The sequence below is a fragment of the Strongylocentrotus purpuratus genome, unplaced genomic scaffold (genome assembly GCF_000002235.5).
Source record: "Strongylocentrotus purpuratus isolate Spur 01 unplaced genomic scaffold, Spur_5.0 spur5_scaffold_10, whole genome shotgun sequence".
Taxonomy (NCBI): Eukaryota; Metazoa; Echinodermata; class Echinoidea; order Camarodonta; family Strongylocentrotidae; genus Strongylocentrotus; species Strongylocentrotus purpuratus.
The window spans coordinates 23,126,442-23,141,810 of record NW_022145595.1 but is presented as its reverse complement, the minus strand read 5'-3'; the positions used below and the strand labels follow the sequence as shown (position 1 = coordinate 23,141,810).

Here is a 15,369-nt window from a genome sequence, read left to right as displayed (position 1 = left end):
AAATATCAATATTTTAAGGATAAATTTAATCATGATAAGGGTGATATTAAACTAATTTGGAAGACTATTAATGGAGAACTTGGTACGAAATCTGTCAAACAATGTGCAATATTCCAACAGTTTCTACAATGATAATTTATTTGTTAATGAAAAATCAGCATATTTTACTCCTATATCATGTAAAGAAATTATCGATATCGTTCGCTGTTTGAAGAATGGTACTAGTGCTGGTTATGATACTAATATTACTGTCGTCAAGAAAATTATACATTTGTTCTATTTTCAATTCATGTTTGTCAACTGGTATTTTCCTAATCAAATGAAAATAGCCAAAGTTATTCCAGTTTTAAAAGTGGTGATCGCAATAATGTACAGAATTACCGGCCTATTTCTGTCCTCCCTATTTTCTCCAATTTTTTTGAAAGTGTTTATATAAGCGTTTACTTGCTTAACATCGTGCAATATTTTGTCTGAAAATCAACACGGTTTCCGAATGGGACACTCCACAACGACTGCTCTTCTTAATTTCATTAATAAAGTTTCTTATGCAATTGATTCTAGACAGTTTACAATTGGTTTATTTCTTGATTTAAGTAAAGCCTTTGATATTTTAGATCATGCAATTTTGTTACGTAAATTAGAGGCTTATGGTATTCGTGGAATTCTTTTGCAATTATTTAAAGATTATTTATCAAATCGTCAACAATTTGTTTCTATTCAAAATCAACAATATTCATATTTGCCCATTCGTTGTGGAGTGCCCCAGGGTTCAATACTTGGTCCTTTACTTTTTTAATTTATATTAATGATATTGTGAGTTCATCTGATTTAATAATAATAATAATAATAATAATATTGCTTATGTAGCGCTTAATACGTCGGGAACATTTTTATATCATTTGCAGACAATACCAGCGTCCAAAGTTCGACTTGTTTGACATGTGTTATATAGGCAATGGCGAGCTAGCGACCTATTTTGACCAAATTACGGTTGATGAAATGTCAAAAGTCAATGGGACATGAGGGTTCCAATGAAAGAGCTAGTGTCAACGTACGTCGGGGTAAATGTGCTTTTCGTTTAAAAAAAAAACGATTTTTTTTTTTTTTTTTTTTTTTTTTTTTTTTTTTTTTTTTTTGTTTTGGGGGGGGGGGGGGTAAAAGTCCATAGGCTATTAAACATGTTAGGCTGCTGGACTCTGACGATAAAGGGCGTTGTCCAGTGAGACTATTCGTAGCCATATGATATGTAAAATCTGAATTGCCGAGGATCCGAATAGTCATTAATTAAAATCATTAAAATTAAAATTTCAAGGGATGTCATGCTTCTTTCGAGAGGGAAGCTAAATCGGCTCAGAAACGTTGGGACGTCAGACCAATATTGCGACTGTCTACAATAATATTGGGAGCCGTTTCGGCCTTTTTTTCTCGATTAGAAGAGTTAAATGCTTACACTTATTTCGGTTATTAATATTATTATCATTATTTAGAACCTAATTAGGAGGATAGTGGTAATTTAGATGTCAACATAAAAAATAACCTCCACCTTTCAACGAAAATGGGATCGCAAGAGGATCGTGTGGTGAGCACCGAGATGTATGATAGCCATTTTATTTTCTTATGGTGCTTTTCGGGCTGATAAACCGGTGCAGGGTATGCGAACGTAGCTAATGTTCTTTGAAAAGAGGCGACATTCACATTCAGTATAATAAAGTCGAAACAACTTGAACAAACGGAGAAAGGGGGGGGGGTGTAATGTTGAAACGTTAACATCTAGTGCAGTAATTTTGGATGGGATGCTTTGTTTAATATTATTGAATGTTTGTTTTATAATTGGTATATAGGAAAAGGAAATGTGGAGGCATCTATCAAAATCGTTGGTGTAGAATTGTCAATTCTGGCATTTTTACCTCTGACATTTTTATACCGAACCATTAAAACGCATATTTACCACTGACAAGGTCTTTCATTTTCGGGGAAAGAAATATGGACATTGCCTTGCCTCTTAGCCTACTTAAAAATGGAACATAACTCAACAAAAATACAAAGACATTTAATTGTTTCCCTTAATACCAAATTTTTATTCAGAAGAAATACTACATACAAGTGTATCAAATGAGATATTATAAATAACTCCACCAAATTTCCCTTTAAGAGAGGGTTGAATATTCAGGTCAACTAGAACGACAACAAGCATACGAGTAAAACTGTAAAACCGATAACATAACACACAAAAAATCAAGGTAAACATAAGAGAAAAACAAGAAAAAAACAAAAACAAAAACAAAACAGGAAACGAATAAGAGGATGGGTATAATATTTATCACGTTTAAAAGTATTTAAAAAAAAAAAAGGATTAAAAAAAAATATATATATATATATATATATATATATATATATAAATATATATATATATATAGATATATAACATAACTAATAGAATATCAAATTGAAGGTAAAAATTGTAAAACTTAGCCATTCAAACCACGTTGACGGATTTATAATGTGGGCAACTTATTAATAACCGATTTTACAAAGGGTTTACTTGATTTATGAGGTCTACTTGTGAAACATTTTCCTTCTAGATTTTGAAAATTGCCTACACCCCCCGACCCCTTCTGATGCTTATAATTCTGTTGTTACCTATTTTTAAGCACAAATTGCCTATTTATAACGGCCCCTCCAGGAAAGAAAAATTCCCCTCCATATAGTAGTTAAACTTGACCTTTCTATTACCGCCTCATGCTTTGACAGAAGAATTCCTCATTTTAAAAGAAGTATAAGTTTACAATTGAATTTACGAAATAAACTTATATGCCAAGGATAATAATAAAGATTGTCTTTCAACGATGTAATGAAAACTAAAATTCATGATTTAATTAATGGTAAAAAAGTAAAAGAGCATCAAATAAAAACAAATAATAGTCACACAGACATTAACGGTAAAGATTAAGAAAGAAGACAGAATTCCCATGTATACCAACAGCATTGCAGTCTTCAAGACAATGTTGAATAATAATAATAATAATATGAACAATTTATATAGCGCTTGTGACAAAAGTTTCAAAGCGCTGTACATGTACACAAATCAAAATTACTTCAAACAAAAAAAATCAATATTACTAATGGAATTAACATTACTCAAAATACCAAGAAAACAAAATATTACTAACATAACTTAACAAATTATCATTACTTACATTAACAAGAAGATCAAATATTTCTAACATAACTTAACAAATTAACATTACTCAAAATACCAAGAAAACAAAATATTACTAACATAACTTAACAAATTATCATTACTTACATTAACAAGAAGATCAAATATTTCTAACATAACTTAACAAATTAACATTACTCAAAATACCAAGAAAACAAAATATTACTAACATAACTTAACAAATTGTCATTACTTACATTAACAAGAAGATCAAATATTTCTAACATAACTTAACAAATTAACATTACTCAAAATACCAAGAAAACAAAATATTACTAACATAACTTAACAAATTATCATTACTTACATTAACAAGAAGATCAAATATTTCTAACATAACTTAACAAATTAACATTACTTAAATACCAAGAAGATCTAACATTACTAACATTACTAACGAAATTAACAAAACATGTAAATTCCTTTGAAATTAACACATTATATCATTATATCAGTGATAGCAATAATTTGAAAAGACATAATAAAGGCATGGTAATATTTATTCGAACTTATTTTATAGTTATTTGGGTTGCTTTTGGGGTCTGGATGATGATTTAGGTTCATGCCGGTAGTCTGTTTGGGTCAGATCAGTTCAATCAGGTATGATGGTGCGAGATGATGAATGATGTTGATCGTGAGGAGAAGGATCTTGAATTGGATACGTTGGGGAATTAAGAAGGGGAGGGGAAGGGGTGGGGGAGGCTAGTGAGCAACAAAAAATTGCCCCGCTGCGAACAGTCATGGTTCAGTTACAAAGCAATGGCCTCGTAACTGTGAGGCCCCTGGATCAAAACCATGTCGATGTGCTATATCGTATCAGGACAATCACCCCCTGGGCAATCACCCCCCGGAAAATTACCCCCCGGAAAACTCCCCCCGTAGGACGATTACCCCCCGGAAAATTACCCCCGGAGAATTACCCCCCGCGGACAATTACCCCCCAAGGACAATTACCCCCCAAAACGCGGCTGTTTTTTGTTGGCGGTGGTTTACCAGTCATATCTGATATGACAATGTTTATAACATTGAATCAAATAAATAATACACCCCGGGCTCTCAAATATTGATCATGGATTTACGTTAATGATGAGCAATTGATAGGGCTTGTTAATCTCACTGGTTTCTTTGATGTCGAATGATCGGCTGCTTTGATCGTAATTAGTCATTACAGCGATGCCATTGGGATCGTCTTCCTTCGTCCAGTAGAGGGTGCCATCGAAGTAGCTTATATCAATCAGTTTTTCTCGCTCTTTTTCGCCACTGATGTCAGGGTCATTCATGTAGTTTGTGAGATCCTGAGCCGTTGAGGGAGATTGGTTTACGTCCTTGTAGTAAGATCGTTTCTTACCAAAGTCACAGAAAAATATGCGTCGTGGATCTCCTGCCACAACAAAGAAAATATGCAAATGCAAAGTAGTTAATCTTATGAATTTAGCCTTTGATTAAATGAAATTTCATGACTAAACCCTCACAACAACCAAGATGGATTTACAATCTAAGTCTGAGAAGACAAGACAAGATTATGTAAAACTTGAAGATAGTACATGACTTTTTGTGTGTGATATACGTGGTGTATTATACAATGGTCATTTCAATTAATTTTGAACTCATTTTTCATACAATTTATCGTTTTCTCCTTGTTTATAGCCCATGATATACAATTATACTGTTAAGTCAACATTAAGAAGGACATGGAAACATGTATATTTCTTAATATTTAAATTGTTAAATCTGCCACTGCCAACACTGTCTCTCTGCGACTAATCAAAACGTTGATTTAACGCCTTTTTTTAAGAAGGTAATATGAGGGATCATTAGAATGTCTGTTATCTGATCATATCAAGTCATCACCACAATTATGTTTTCATTATAGAAAGAAGGGAATATCATTATATTGTAATACAAATACAACATTATTTTCTTTTCTTGATAAATCCATGAGTTAGCATTCCAAAGGCCATGAAGAATCTTTCCACGTACACGGCTGATGTCAATGACCCTTCTAAATAAGAAATACGTACATGGATGATGTCAATGCCAGGGTAATATCAGTGGAGTACCAGGGTCGTTAAGTGTGACATACGTGAGCGCCATACAAGAACCCACAACAACTATTATCACTTTCATGCTTGGCGCTCACATAATTATTGTATTGTATTATACAAAATTATTAAAATTAGTCGCCGACATGCTAATCCAACCACAATGACGTTTGCATCATACCAGGTACCCATTAACACATGGGTGGAGAGGAGCCATGTAGATAAACTGTCTATCTGAAATGACATGTCATGTTACTAAACCCTTCTAAATATGAAATACGTACGGGTGAGATCAATGCTCAATCCAGTGATTTCGGATAGATCATTGTTCCTGTATATAGTCTCCGTGCCTCCAGATCCATCGAGTCGTTTGCGCTGGATTTTGTATTTCAGTGACCAATACAAGAATCTGAAAAATCAAGCGTGCCGTAATAATCAATTTCAACACCAGAAAAAAAAGGAAAGTATGAAACGTTATATTAGATTTTTTTTTTTAATAATTTGGGGTGAACCAAATATTTTATCACTATTTCGTTGTGCGTATATTTCTTCGGCATTGTGGACATCAGGAACGGCAGAACATCTTTTCAAAGTGGGGGGAGGGGTTGCCAAAAAGGGCACACCTTCGGAAAAGGGGCTCCTACGAAAACCTGTCGAAAACGATTGAGTTTTATACCCCCCCCCCCCCGTTATGAATGCATTATCATTTTGTATGCTGTTTTATATCATAGAACAGAGATGTATAAAAAATTATATTGTTTTCTTTCTGGACACAATTGCTGGTAATACGCTAGGTAAAAATGTATGTACGAGCGAGCCAAAATAGAGAGACGTTAATAGCTGACAGCTCTGATGCCTTCTGGAATAGTTGTCTGTATATACAAGTATACCACCTTCTAATTTATTGATGTTCCTGTTGTAATTATTCATTAACCTTGGGTTTTAGGCGAGGTTGTTTTGCGAACGAACGGAAATTATTCAGGGAAAATGAAACGATATTTACCCCGTTTTAAATCTGAGATGCATGGCTCTACGTGTTATCAGTGTCTGTGATATGGTGTAATATTGAAGCCATAACAAAATTGCGCTTCAAAATGATCAAGAATGGCCTCAAAAAAGTAAAAATCTTTGAGTGACCGGTTTTTACCATACTCGTTTCCCCCAATAGACTGTTGTATTATAAAAACCGTTAGGAAAACGCAAAATTTAATTTCGATTTCCAATCATAAATATCTTGATAATCAGACAGGCGATCGGCTTGTAAAAGCCAAGGGGTTTCCGACTGACCTAAAGGTTTATAATTATCATTGCAGCATGAGCTAAATCCAGGATTTTGTTTCAGAATCTGAGACTAAGTTACCCAATCCCTTTAAAGCAAGATCTGCTTACTTCTGTTCCGTCAAGCAATGGTAAGAACCCCCTTTATTTTCCCCTCATGCCCTTGTGATATTACATGTCGACCCTCAAAAATTAACTACGGGCTTGGAAACAGCTTTTCATCTGCCCTCCTTTCAAACGATACATGCATGCCATTTGAATGAGAGACTACACATTATAAGGTACATTATGTGTAGAAAAAAAGTACACCTGTTTGTCACATGAGGGGTAAGTAACCAAGATCGCCCACAGATATCAACATTCCACGTGGTAAAATCAGAGGAAAACTGCTAATTAAGTATAAAAAGGGCTTAAAACATATTTAGGACATTCTACCTTCCTATAAAAAATTAAAAAAAATAAACAAATGGTTATTGTCTTCTGGCAAATCAAACGTTGGGGGATTATCGTGTACAGTGATATCCCGTGCAGGGATTGGCAAGGGACGGCTTAAGTGACATGATATCAGGCGCGTACGCAGGGGGGTGGTTTGGGGGTTAAACCCCCCCCCCCCCCCCCCCCCCTCGAGTTTTTTTTATGTGTATATTTTATGCATGTTATTTTGGAAAACCCCCCCCCCCCCCCCCCAACTGGACAAAATGTCAAATTTTCAAATTTCGAGACCAAAAAAAAAAAAAAATGTACGCTTACCCCCCCCCCCTCCCCCCCCCCCCTCCGCTTATTCAGCGACTGGCTGAGTCGTTGCGATTTTTGGGGACTCTAAATTTAAAAAAAAGTGTACGCTTACCCCCCCCCCCCCCCCCCCCCCCCCTCGCTTATTGAGCGGCTGGTTGAGTCGTTGCGAAATTTTGGGCCGATTTGAAACCCCCCCCCCCCTTGAAAAAATCCTGCGTACGCCACTGCATGATATACCTCCATTATTAAACAAAATGGACATCATTGTATATATCCTGGTTAAACCATGCCAGACTCACCCTTTCTCTTCATCCACTTCTAAGGAATATAGCTCTTCAGATAACTCGGATGTAAAGTCCGTCTCAGCCCTAGGAAACGAGCTTCCTGGTACAATCGATACCGATGTAATTTTCTTCGGACTTTTATTCGCGGTGTAGAGGGTGCGAGATCTCTCTGCAATAGCAATTCCTCGTAGTTCTGTGATTTAATTTTAAAAAATGCAAACTTTCTCGGAACGAGGGTGTTCGGACATCTTAAGAAACGAAATAAGGAGTTCATATATATTTACCCCATGATTAGTAAGGAGGTCTTTCAACAACATTATTTTCTGATTCCATTCAATGGAGATGTCAACAACCCTCAACTTGATGGTATATAAACATAATGTATAAACTTTATTTTTACATGAGGTGTGCAGCCTTGCATCTCTTATATGACAAATCTGCCAGACCATTGCCTTCATTTACAACATGATTTATGTAATAATAATAATTTAGCCACATGAGTACAATTATGTTTGGATTGTAAATACAAACAATATCAGATTCTAATCTCAATCATTCCTCGCAAAATGCATACAATCGTATCTCAAGATTCATATTTATACGACTAAGTGAATACATCATACCATCACCGCTTTGAGAAGTGACCACCTCCCTGTTTCCACCATCCACATCAGCACGATAAACTCGTTTTGTATCCTTGTCAGTCCAGTAGATCTTCTCCTCCACGGAGTCATATGTAATATAACGTGGTTCTTTAGTGGATGGTATAGAAGTGAAGACTAGGTCATCTCGTAGATTTGCAACATAAATCTTGTTCTCGCTGTCTACATCGGTCACAAAGATCAATTCTAAAATAAATGGGATAAAATAAGGTGAGGTTTGGTAACGTTAACGAGATCTAATTTCTTGGGTGTGGAAACACAACTCAGATAGATCATAAACTAGTAAAGTTATACATGTTATAATGTATAAAAACACGCGTTCCATTGCAAGGCAATTATCATATATATGGTCATGATGATGTTAGGCTTTTCATCTATCAGAGCATATCTGGTATGTCTGTTAACTGATATCATTATCATGAAAGCATTCCATGTTTTAAAGGAGTCACTCTCCAGCAACGCTGAGCGCGTTGGCCATGTTGGTTGTGTGTTTTCTTTGGTGCCTGCCCTATATGGTGGCCTTGAAGGGACATCGCGAATAGACTAAATCGCGAAAAATTGGCGATAAAATTCACGATATCGTCAATTTTATCGCTAATTTTTCGCGATTTAGTCTATTCGCGATGTCACTTCAGGGCCACCATAGATATCCGTCACATCTACGAAACACGTGCTGGCCGTGTTGGCTCGGCTGCTTGCACATATGCTGTTGCTCTTCCGCCCGTAGAAAGCGCTTTCGATGACGACATTGTTCGGGCCACAATCCATGGTCGCAGGGGCGTACGCAGGATTTTTTCAAGGGGGGGGGGGGGGGGGGTTTTAAAATCGGGCCCAAAATATTTTGCTCCCGAAAAATTTGAAATCGCGCCGGCCGAAAAGTCGCTCAGTCGGGGGGGGGGGGGGGGGGGGGGGGGGGGAGGGTAAGCGGACAGTTTTTTTGTTTTTTTTGGTCTCGAAATTTGAAAATTTGACATGTTTCTTCGTTGGGGGGGGGGGGGGTAAGGTCACCTTTTTTAGGTTAGCCGTGGGCATATTTTTTTTTTTTTTTTTTTTTTAAATTAATAAAAAAAAAATAAAAAAAAAAAAAATCCAAGGGGGGGGGGGGGGTTTAGGTTTTTTTAGGGGGGTTTACACACATAAAAATACCAAAGGGGGGGGTTTGAACCCCCAACCCCCCCCCCCCCCCCCCCCCCCCCCCCCCCCCCCCCCTGCGTACGCCCCTGCATGGTCGCATAGTGATTGTGACACACTGGAGCCATAGTCGTTGTGCAGATGATATGAGCGAAAAGCAGAGGGTGATGAAATTAATGAATTTGGATTTTATTATAGAAATTACATAGAAATAGCAGGATGTTGATTAGTCGCTCCCCGCAGTTAATTGTTGCAGTTTTCTTCTTACACACAATTTCATTTTCTAAAAAGAAAGATACACTGTCATTGTGAAGATTAACAGTGTTGAAAGGACTGCATGATAACATGATTTTAAGGTCAATTTACAGGTACACAAATAAAATGATAAACATCGTAATCTACAAATGACAGAGGAAGAAGTAGGAGGAGAAGAAGAGGAGGAAATGAAGAAGAAGAAACAAGAAGAGAAGAAGAATAGAAGAATAAAAAGGAAGAATAGGAGAATAAAAAGGTAGTAGAAGAAGAAGAAGAAGAAGAAGAAGAAGAAGAAGAAGAAGAAGAAGAAGAAAAAGGAGATGAAGAAGAAGAAGAAGAAGAAGAAAAGTGGACGAAAACTGGTACCGATCCTCACAAACTTATCATTCTCTTAATTTCATCCACAAGGATGGGGGGGGGGAGAGAGATGTCGAATATGGTCACGAGAGAAAATCTAAATCAAAATCAAAATTACGGAAAAATAATCTGTCGAGATAGTTCAAGAAAAAAAAAATCTTACAAAAAAAAAAAAATATATAAAAAAATTGGGGGAAAAAAGAAAAAAAAAATCGAAAAAAAAAAAATTCTTACCCAAAAAAGCATTTTTTGGGAAGAAAAAAAAAAAATAAAAAAAATAAATAATTTTACCCGAAAAAGCATTTTTTGGGAAAAAAAGAAAATGTGGAAAAAATAATTTTCAAGGGAAAACAAAATTCATGAAATTTTTTTTTCACCAGCTGGTAAAATATAACCAACCAGGAAAATATAACCAACTAGGAAAAATATAACAATTTGGATCCTCGCAATAGATATCACGTGACGAGCTCTGGACCAATCACATATCGGTATCTGTCTAAGCTATCTAATATAATACACTGTTTTCTCTTCCTGGATATGATATACTTACAAATAATCGTGAAAATATAACAGGTGGTGGTGCAATAGCATTCTTTGTGCCAAGTCAATTTGAATAATTATGTTACAATCGAAGACATGAAACTGATGAATGAAATTGCAGAAACTTTGTTTATTGAAATTGCTGATCGCAAAAAAAGAAAAACTATCTTGAGAGTTGTTTATAAGCCACCTCGGAGCAATCATGCTGATTTTCTGGACACTTTGAATAATTTATGACACTATCACTCCTTTCAAAACAAAAAGTGTATCACTATGGGAGATTTCAACTATAATCTGTTAACGAGTGATGCTAATATTCCTGCACATGATTTTAGAGACATATCTCTCTGCCTCTTTCTTGTCACTTATTTATAGACCCACCAATACTTCGGCAACTCTTATTGACTGAATTTAAAGCTGGCATAGTCCTGTCAGATATTACTTACAAGCATACACTTGGTTTCTTAGCAGTCAGGTAAAACAAACAAAGAAACAAAACAATCAAATATTAAAGGGCACTCTTATTTTGCGAAAAAGGTAAAAAGATTCTGTATTGAAACATGTGTGTGAAAGAGGAATCAGAAGAAAACATTGGAAAACAATGTAGCAGGAAGGAAGAAATATAAACAAAACGAAAAAGTGACTTACCAGTGTTCTGGGAGTTCACCTGAAAATTGGACCGATATGTGTAAGTTAAATGTTATGATGTGTTAACTTATAACACAAAAGGTAAATACAAGTTAAAATTCACTTTTTAATGTCGTTCCATACAATGTAAGCACAAAACACATTGTGTCAGATATGTGAGAAAATTAGGAAGGTTTAGATAAAAGATAAGAAAGTTGCATCTGATCAAAAACAAATTTGCAACTCTGTGACGTATCTTTTGAGCACCACTTCCACTTGTTACGGACTTTGAATTCGAAACTTTTCCTTTTATTCCTTTCCCCTTTTCGGAAGAAAATACATAAATATACTGAAATAAGAACAATAGTGGGTCCTAGTACAGCGCTCATGTCTGCCAAACTTGTCAACGATAAACTAATACTGATAGCTCAACTTTAGAAAGGATGTCATTATGGGACATGTGTTTTTACACACGTACCATACGAAAAGGTCTGGTTATTCACCAGCGACATGCAGTAGTGCCATGAAAATGGAAATGCATAGAAGTTTCAGTTCGAAGAAAATAGAAGATGGCTCCAAAAGCATGGAAAAAAGGTCATAACGTTACAGATGAGCGTTTAATTGACTCAGTGCAAAACCCTAATGATCAAAAACTGTCTTCTTCTTGATCTTGTTTTTTCCCTTCAAATTTCTCTGATTCTTACATTTATCCAAAGCAACTTTAGTTTAGGGTAGATGCGTTTTCATCAGGAGCAAATCAACGACAAACAAACTCTTCTCAGTGAATATATATTTATTTAAAAAATATAAAGAATACTACTAACTAACTTAAATGTACTATGTCCCATTTGCAGGCCAAAAAAATGAAAAAGTTAAATTCCAACTGCATTTGAAAGATAATACTAATTTAGAACTTCCCTAAAAAAGGTGGGGCTTGAAAATGTCTTCAATTGGGAAATAACGTTTATTAGTTGTCAAATCGACTTTAGGGCTATAGAGCCCAAAAGTAATAGTCTTGATTTTCAGACAATTATTGTACCGAATGGTCATACGTTTTATGCTGCGCAAAGATTCAATCAGTTTAATCTTGGCCATCACAAGAAGTGGGTTATTGATGTAGACAAATGCTCATGTACCCTTTACAACTCTTTTCATGTATGTTATTACCAAAGAAGGAAAAAAGCCAGTCAGTCACTCAATAGTGTCTGACAGTGAAGTCTAGCAAGTAAACGGGTTTCCTTGCATACTTTGAATATGAGGACACTGCTAACGTTTAAATTTCACAGATAGGACATATAAATGACATATTCATAATTCCTGCAAAGTTCTACAGAATTTGAGGTTGGCTGCAAAAGGGACATAGTACCTTTAAGGAAAGAAAAAGTAAATATTGAAATGTACTGAAAATCAGGGTATGCAAAAGCCAAGGGCCGACGTCCTTGTTGATTTTAATTGTTATGAAACACCAAGAATGAAGAGAAAAAATGTATACACATACCTGACTGCTTGCTAGGCCTATAAGGGCGACGACGGAAGCCAAGATAATAACAATTCCCCCTTTCATTTTGTTGATAGGTGTGTCCTGTCGCAAAATCAAGAATGGTGACTGGAAGCTTTTATTGAGCTCTTATATAAGGTGAGCGATCGTGAGTCACATTTCGTTTTGAGCCATTCATAGCAACCGTTTAGATGGATGAAATTGAAACAAAATATGGGACAACCTATCAATATAATATGGTTTATTATCATAGCCGAGGTTAGCATAACAATGTTGTATTCATGAAGTTGTTGAAAATGCAAATAAACTGTTAGCATGGTTAGTGAAATCTAACCATGAGTTGCGTCGCTATTGAATCGCTCCATCAATTTGAATTAAGGTTTCAAAAGATTTCGTTTTCTCGCCCACTTTTGTTTGGTTTGTTAAAAAACATACAACCGCATTAAGAGGAAAGGAAATTAAAACAAATACCTCCCCTCAAAACATGACAAAAGATCAATTGAATTGTTATTATGCAAGTCTTAAAGAACCTTGGTGATGAAATATATCTACAATGAAAGCCACAAACGGATTTTTACATTTACAGAAGATATCTTCGCAAATGAGTAAGGCCTTGAGCAAATATTGTGACATTTTTCAGGCACCTCATTACATCAATATCGGCCTTCGAGCATTGGTGATTTGTTCATAATAGTTGGATAACATGTTGACAGCAACACCCCCACGTAAATAGATAGAGAGAAATGATAACTGCGTCATATCCAAGGCTACATGGATTGATTCATTTTAATTTTAATTGCTCTTGCTCTTTCAAAAGAGGTCGAAAATGGACTTTCCTGTTTATCAAATCAAGTATGTCTGCAAGATCTTAATTTGACACTTTATCAAAAAATCATTGTACCTTGAGAGAAGCCTAGCCCAGCTACCTACTGGTTGTGTCAAGAGCAGCTATAGTACATGACCTATGGTAGTCTTATAGTGCAGACTCTCATTTACGACTGACCAGGGCTTGTGCCTGCAAACTAGGATTATAGCGCGGAGTTATAACTTTTTTTTCAACCTCGTAAGACATTTAAGGTCTTCCCAAACAACAAGCCTTGGGTAACTAAAGACTTTAGGGACCTTTTGAAAGAAAATAAAGCTGCACTGACAGATGGTATATAATAAAACACGAGTAAAAGAGCTACAAAAAGCAATAAAAAGACGGATTGGTGAATGTAAACACTCATACAAAGAAAAGCTAGAAAGAAACTTGGAAATAACCCAGCCGCAGCGTGGAAAACAATGAACATGAATACCGGGTATACTGGTATACAGAAATCTCCAACCGTGGATTTTGAGGTCACACAAACTTTTGTAGAAGAACTGAATAACTTTTACTGCAGATTTGATAAGGACTTTACAGTTGAGAATGATATTATTGCCAGTAGTCTTAGAGAGACAGGTTCTGAGAATAGGGTTAACCTCACCGAACATGAAGTGAGGGTGGTACTTGGATCAGTCCGTTCTAACAAGGCCCCCGGTTCTTAAAAGTTCTTAAATTGTGAAAAAATCAATTAGCAGGTATCTTGACCAAAATTTTCCAATGCTTGTTGGAACAAGGAACTATTCCTCGGAAATGGAAAATGTCCTTAATCAAACCCATCCCAAAAGTAAAGAAAGCTACTGAGCCAAACGATTTCCGACCTATTTCGCTTACCTGTAATGTGATGAAGTGCTTTGCAAAGGTGATGCTGAAGTATCTTCTTAAATTCTCATCTTCGCACATGGACCCTATGCAGTTTGCGTATAAGTGTAAGAGGGGGGGGGTAGATGATGCATTTTGACATACTTACACAAGATGTACTCTCACCTGGATAAAAGTAAAACGTATGTTAGATCTACATTCGCAGACTTCTCCAGTGCGTTTAATACTATTGCAACTCATGTATTAACGAAGAAATTGGTACCATTTAACGTCCCAACCCAGGTTATTTTATTGATCCAGGACTTCCTTTGCAATCGACCACAGAAAGTGATGATGGGTAATGTTCAATCTAGTATGAGAATTCTGAACACAGGAGCACCTCAAGGATGCGTCCTTTCTCCTGTACTTTTCTCTCTGTACACCAGTGATTGTCGATGTTCCTCAAGTGCGTGTAGCATCATAAAATATGCAGATGACACAGTCATTACCGGTTACATTGCATCTGACGATACCGAATCATACTACGACGATAGATAACTTTATTAAATGGTGTGATGATCACTTCCTTAAACTAAATATATCCAAAACAAAGGAGCTGATAATAGATTACCGACGAAATGCTATTGAACACAGATCAATTTCCGTTCATGGGGAAGATGTAGAGCAAGTACAAGAATATAAGTATCTGGGTACGACCATAAGCAATTCACTAGACTGGTCAAAAAATGTTCAACTAACTCAAAAGAAGGCAAATCAGAGGCTATATTTTGTAGGACCTTAGGAAAGCTAAGGGTAGACAATTATTATCCTCTTCTACAAGTCCCTAATCCAGAGTGTTCTGACGTACAACATAGTGTGATACTTTGCTAATGCAACAAAACTTGATCAGAAGAAACTCAATAAACCCAGGAAAATAGTTCAACGTATACTAGGGATATATTTGCCACTACTTGATAATCTGTACCAAGAGAGACTTTCATCTAACTTGAGACAGGTTTAATGCAGGATCCCACCCACCCACCCACTGACAATGGGCATCTTTCTCATGACCGT

The 15,369-nt window shown here is 36.1% G+C and overlaps 1 protein-coding gene across 1 annotated transcript; it reads right to left on the bottom strand.

Annotated features, from left to right (window-relative positions):
- Window positions 1-4,153: 4,153 nt before the first annotated feature.
- On the bottom strand, window positions 4,154-12,744 carry LOC105446596 (low-density lipoprotein receptor-related protein 4-like). The gene is made up of 6 exons (XM_030980121.1): window positions 12,630-12,744; window positions 11,153-11,171; window positions 8,183-8,407; window positions 7,575-7,752; window positions 5,547-5,671; window positions 4,154-4,601 (listed from the first exon to the last, which is right to left on the bottom strand). Exons 1-6 carry the CDS (start codon window positions 12,693-12,695, stop codon window positions 4,288-4,290), a joined length of 927 nt encoding a protein of 308 aa, XP_030835981.1. The 5' UTR covers window positions 12,696-12,744; the 3' UTR covers window positions 4,154-4,287.
- Window positions 12,745-15,369: the final 2,625 nt, after the last annotated feature.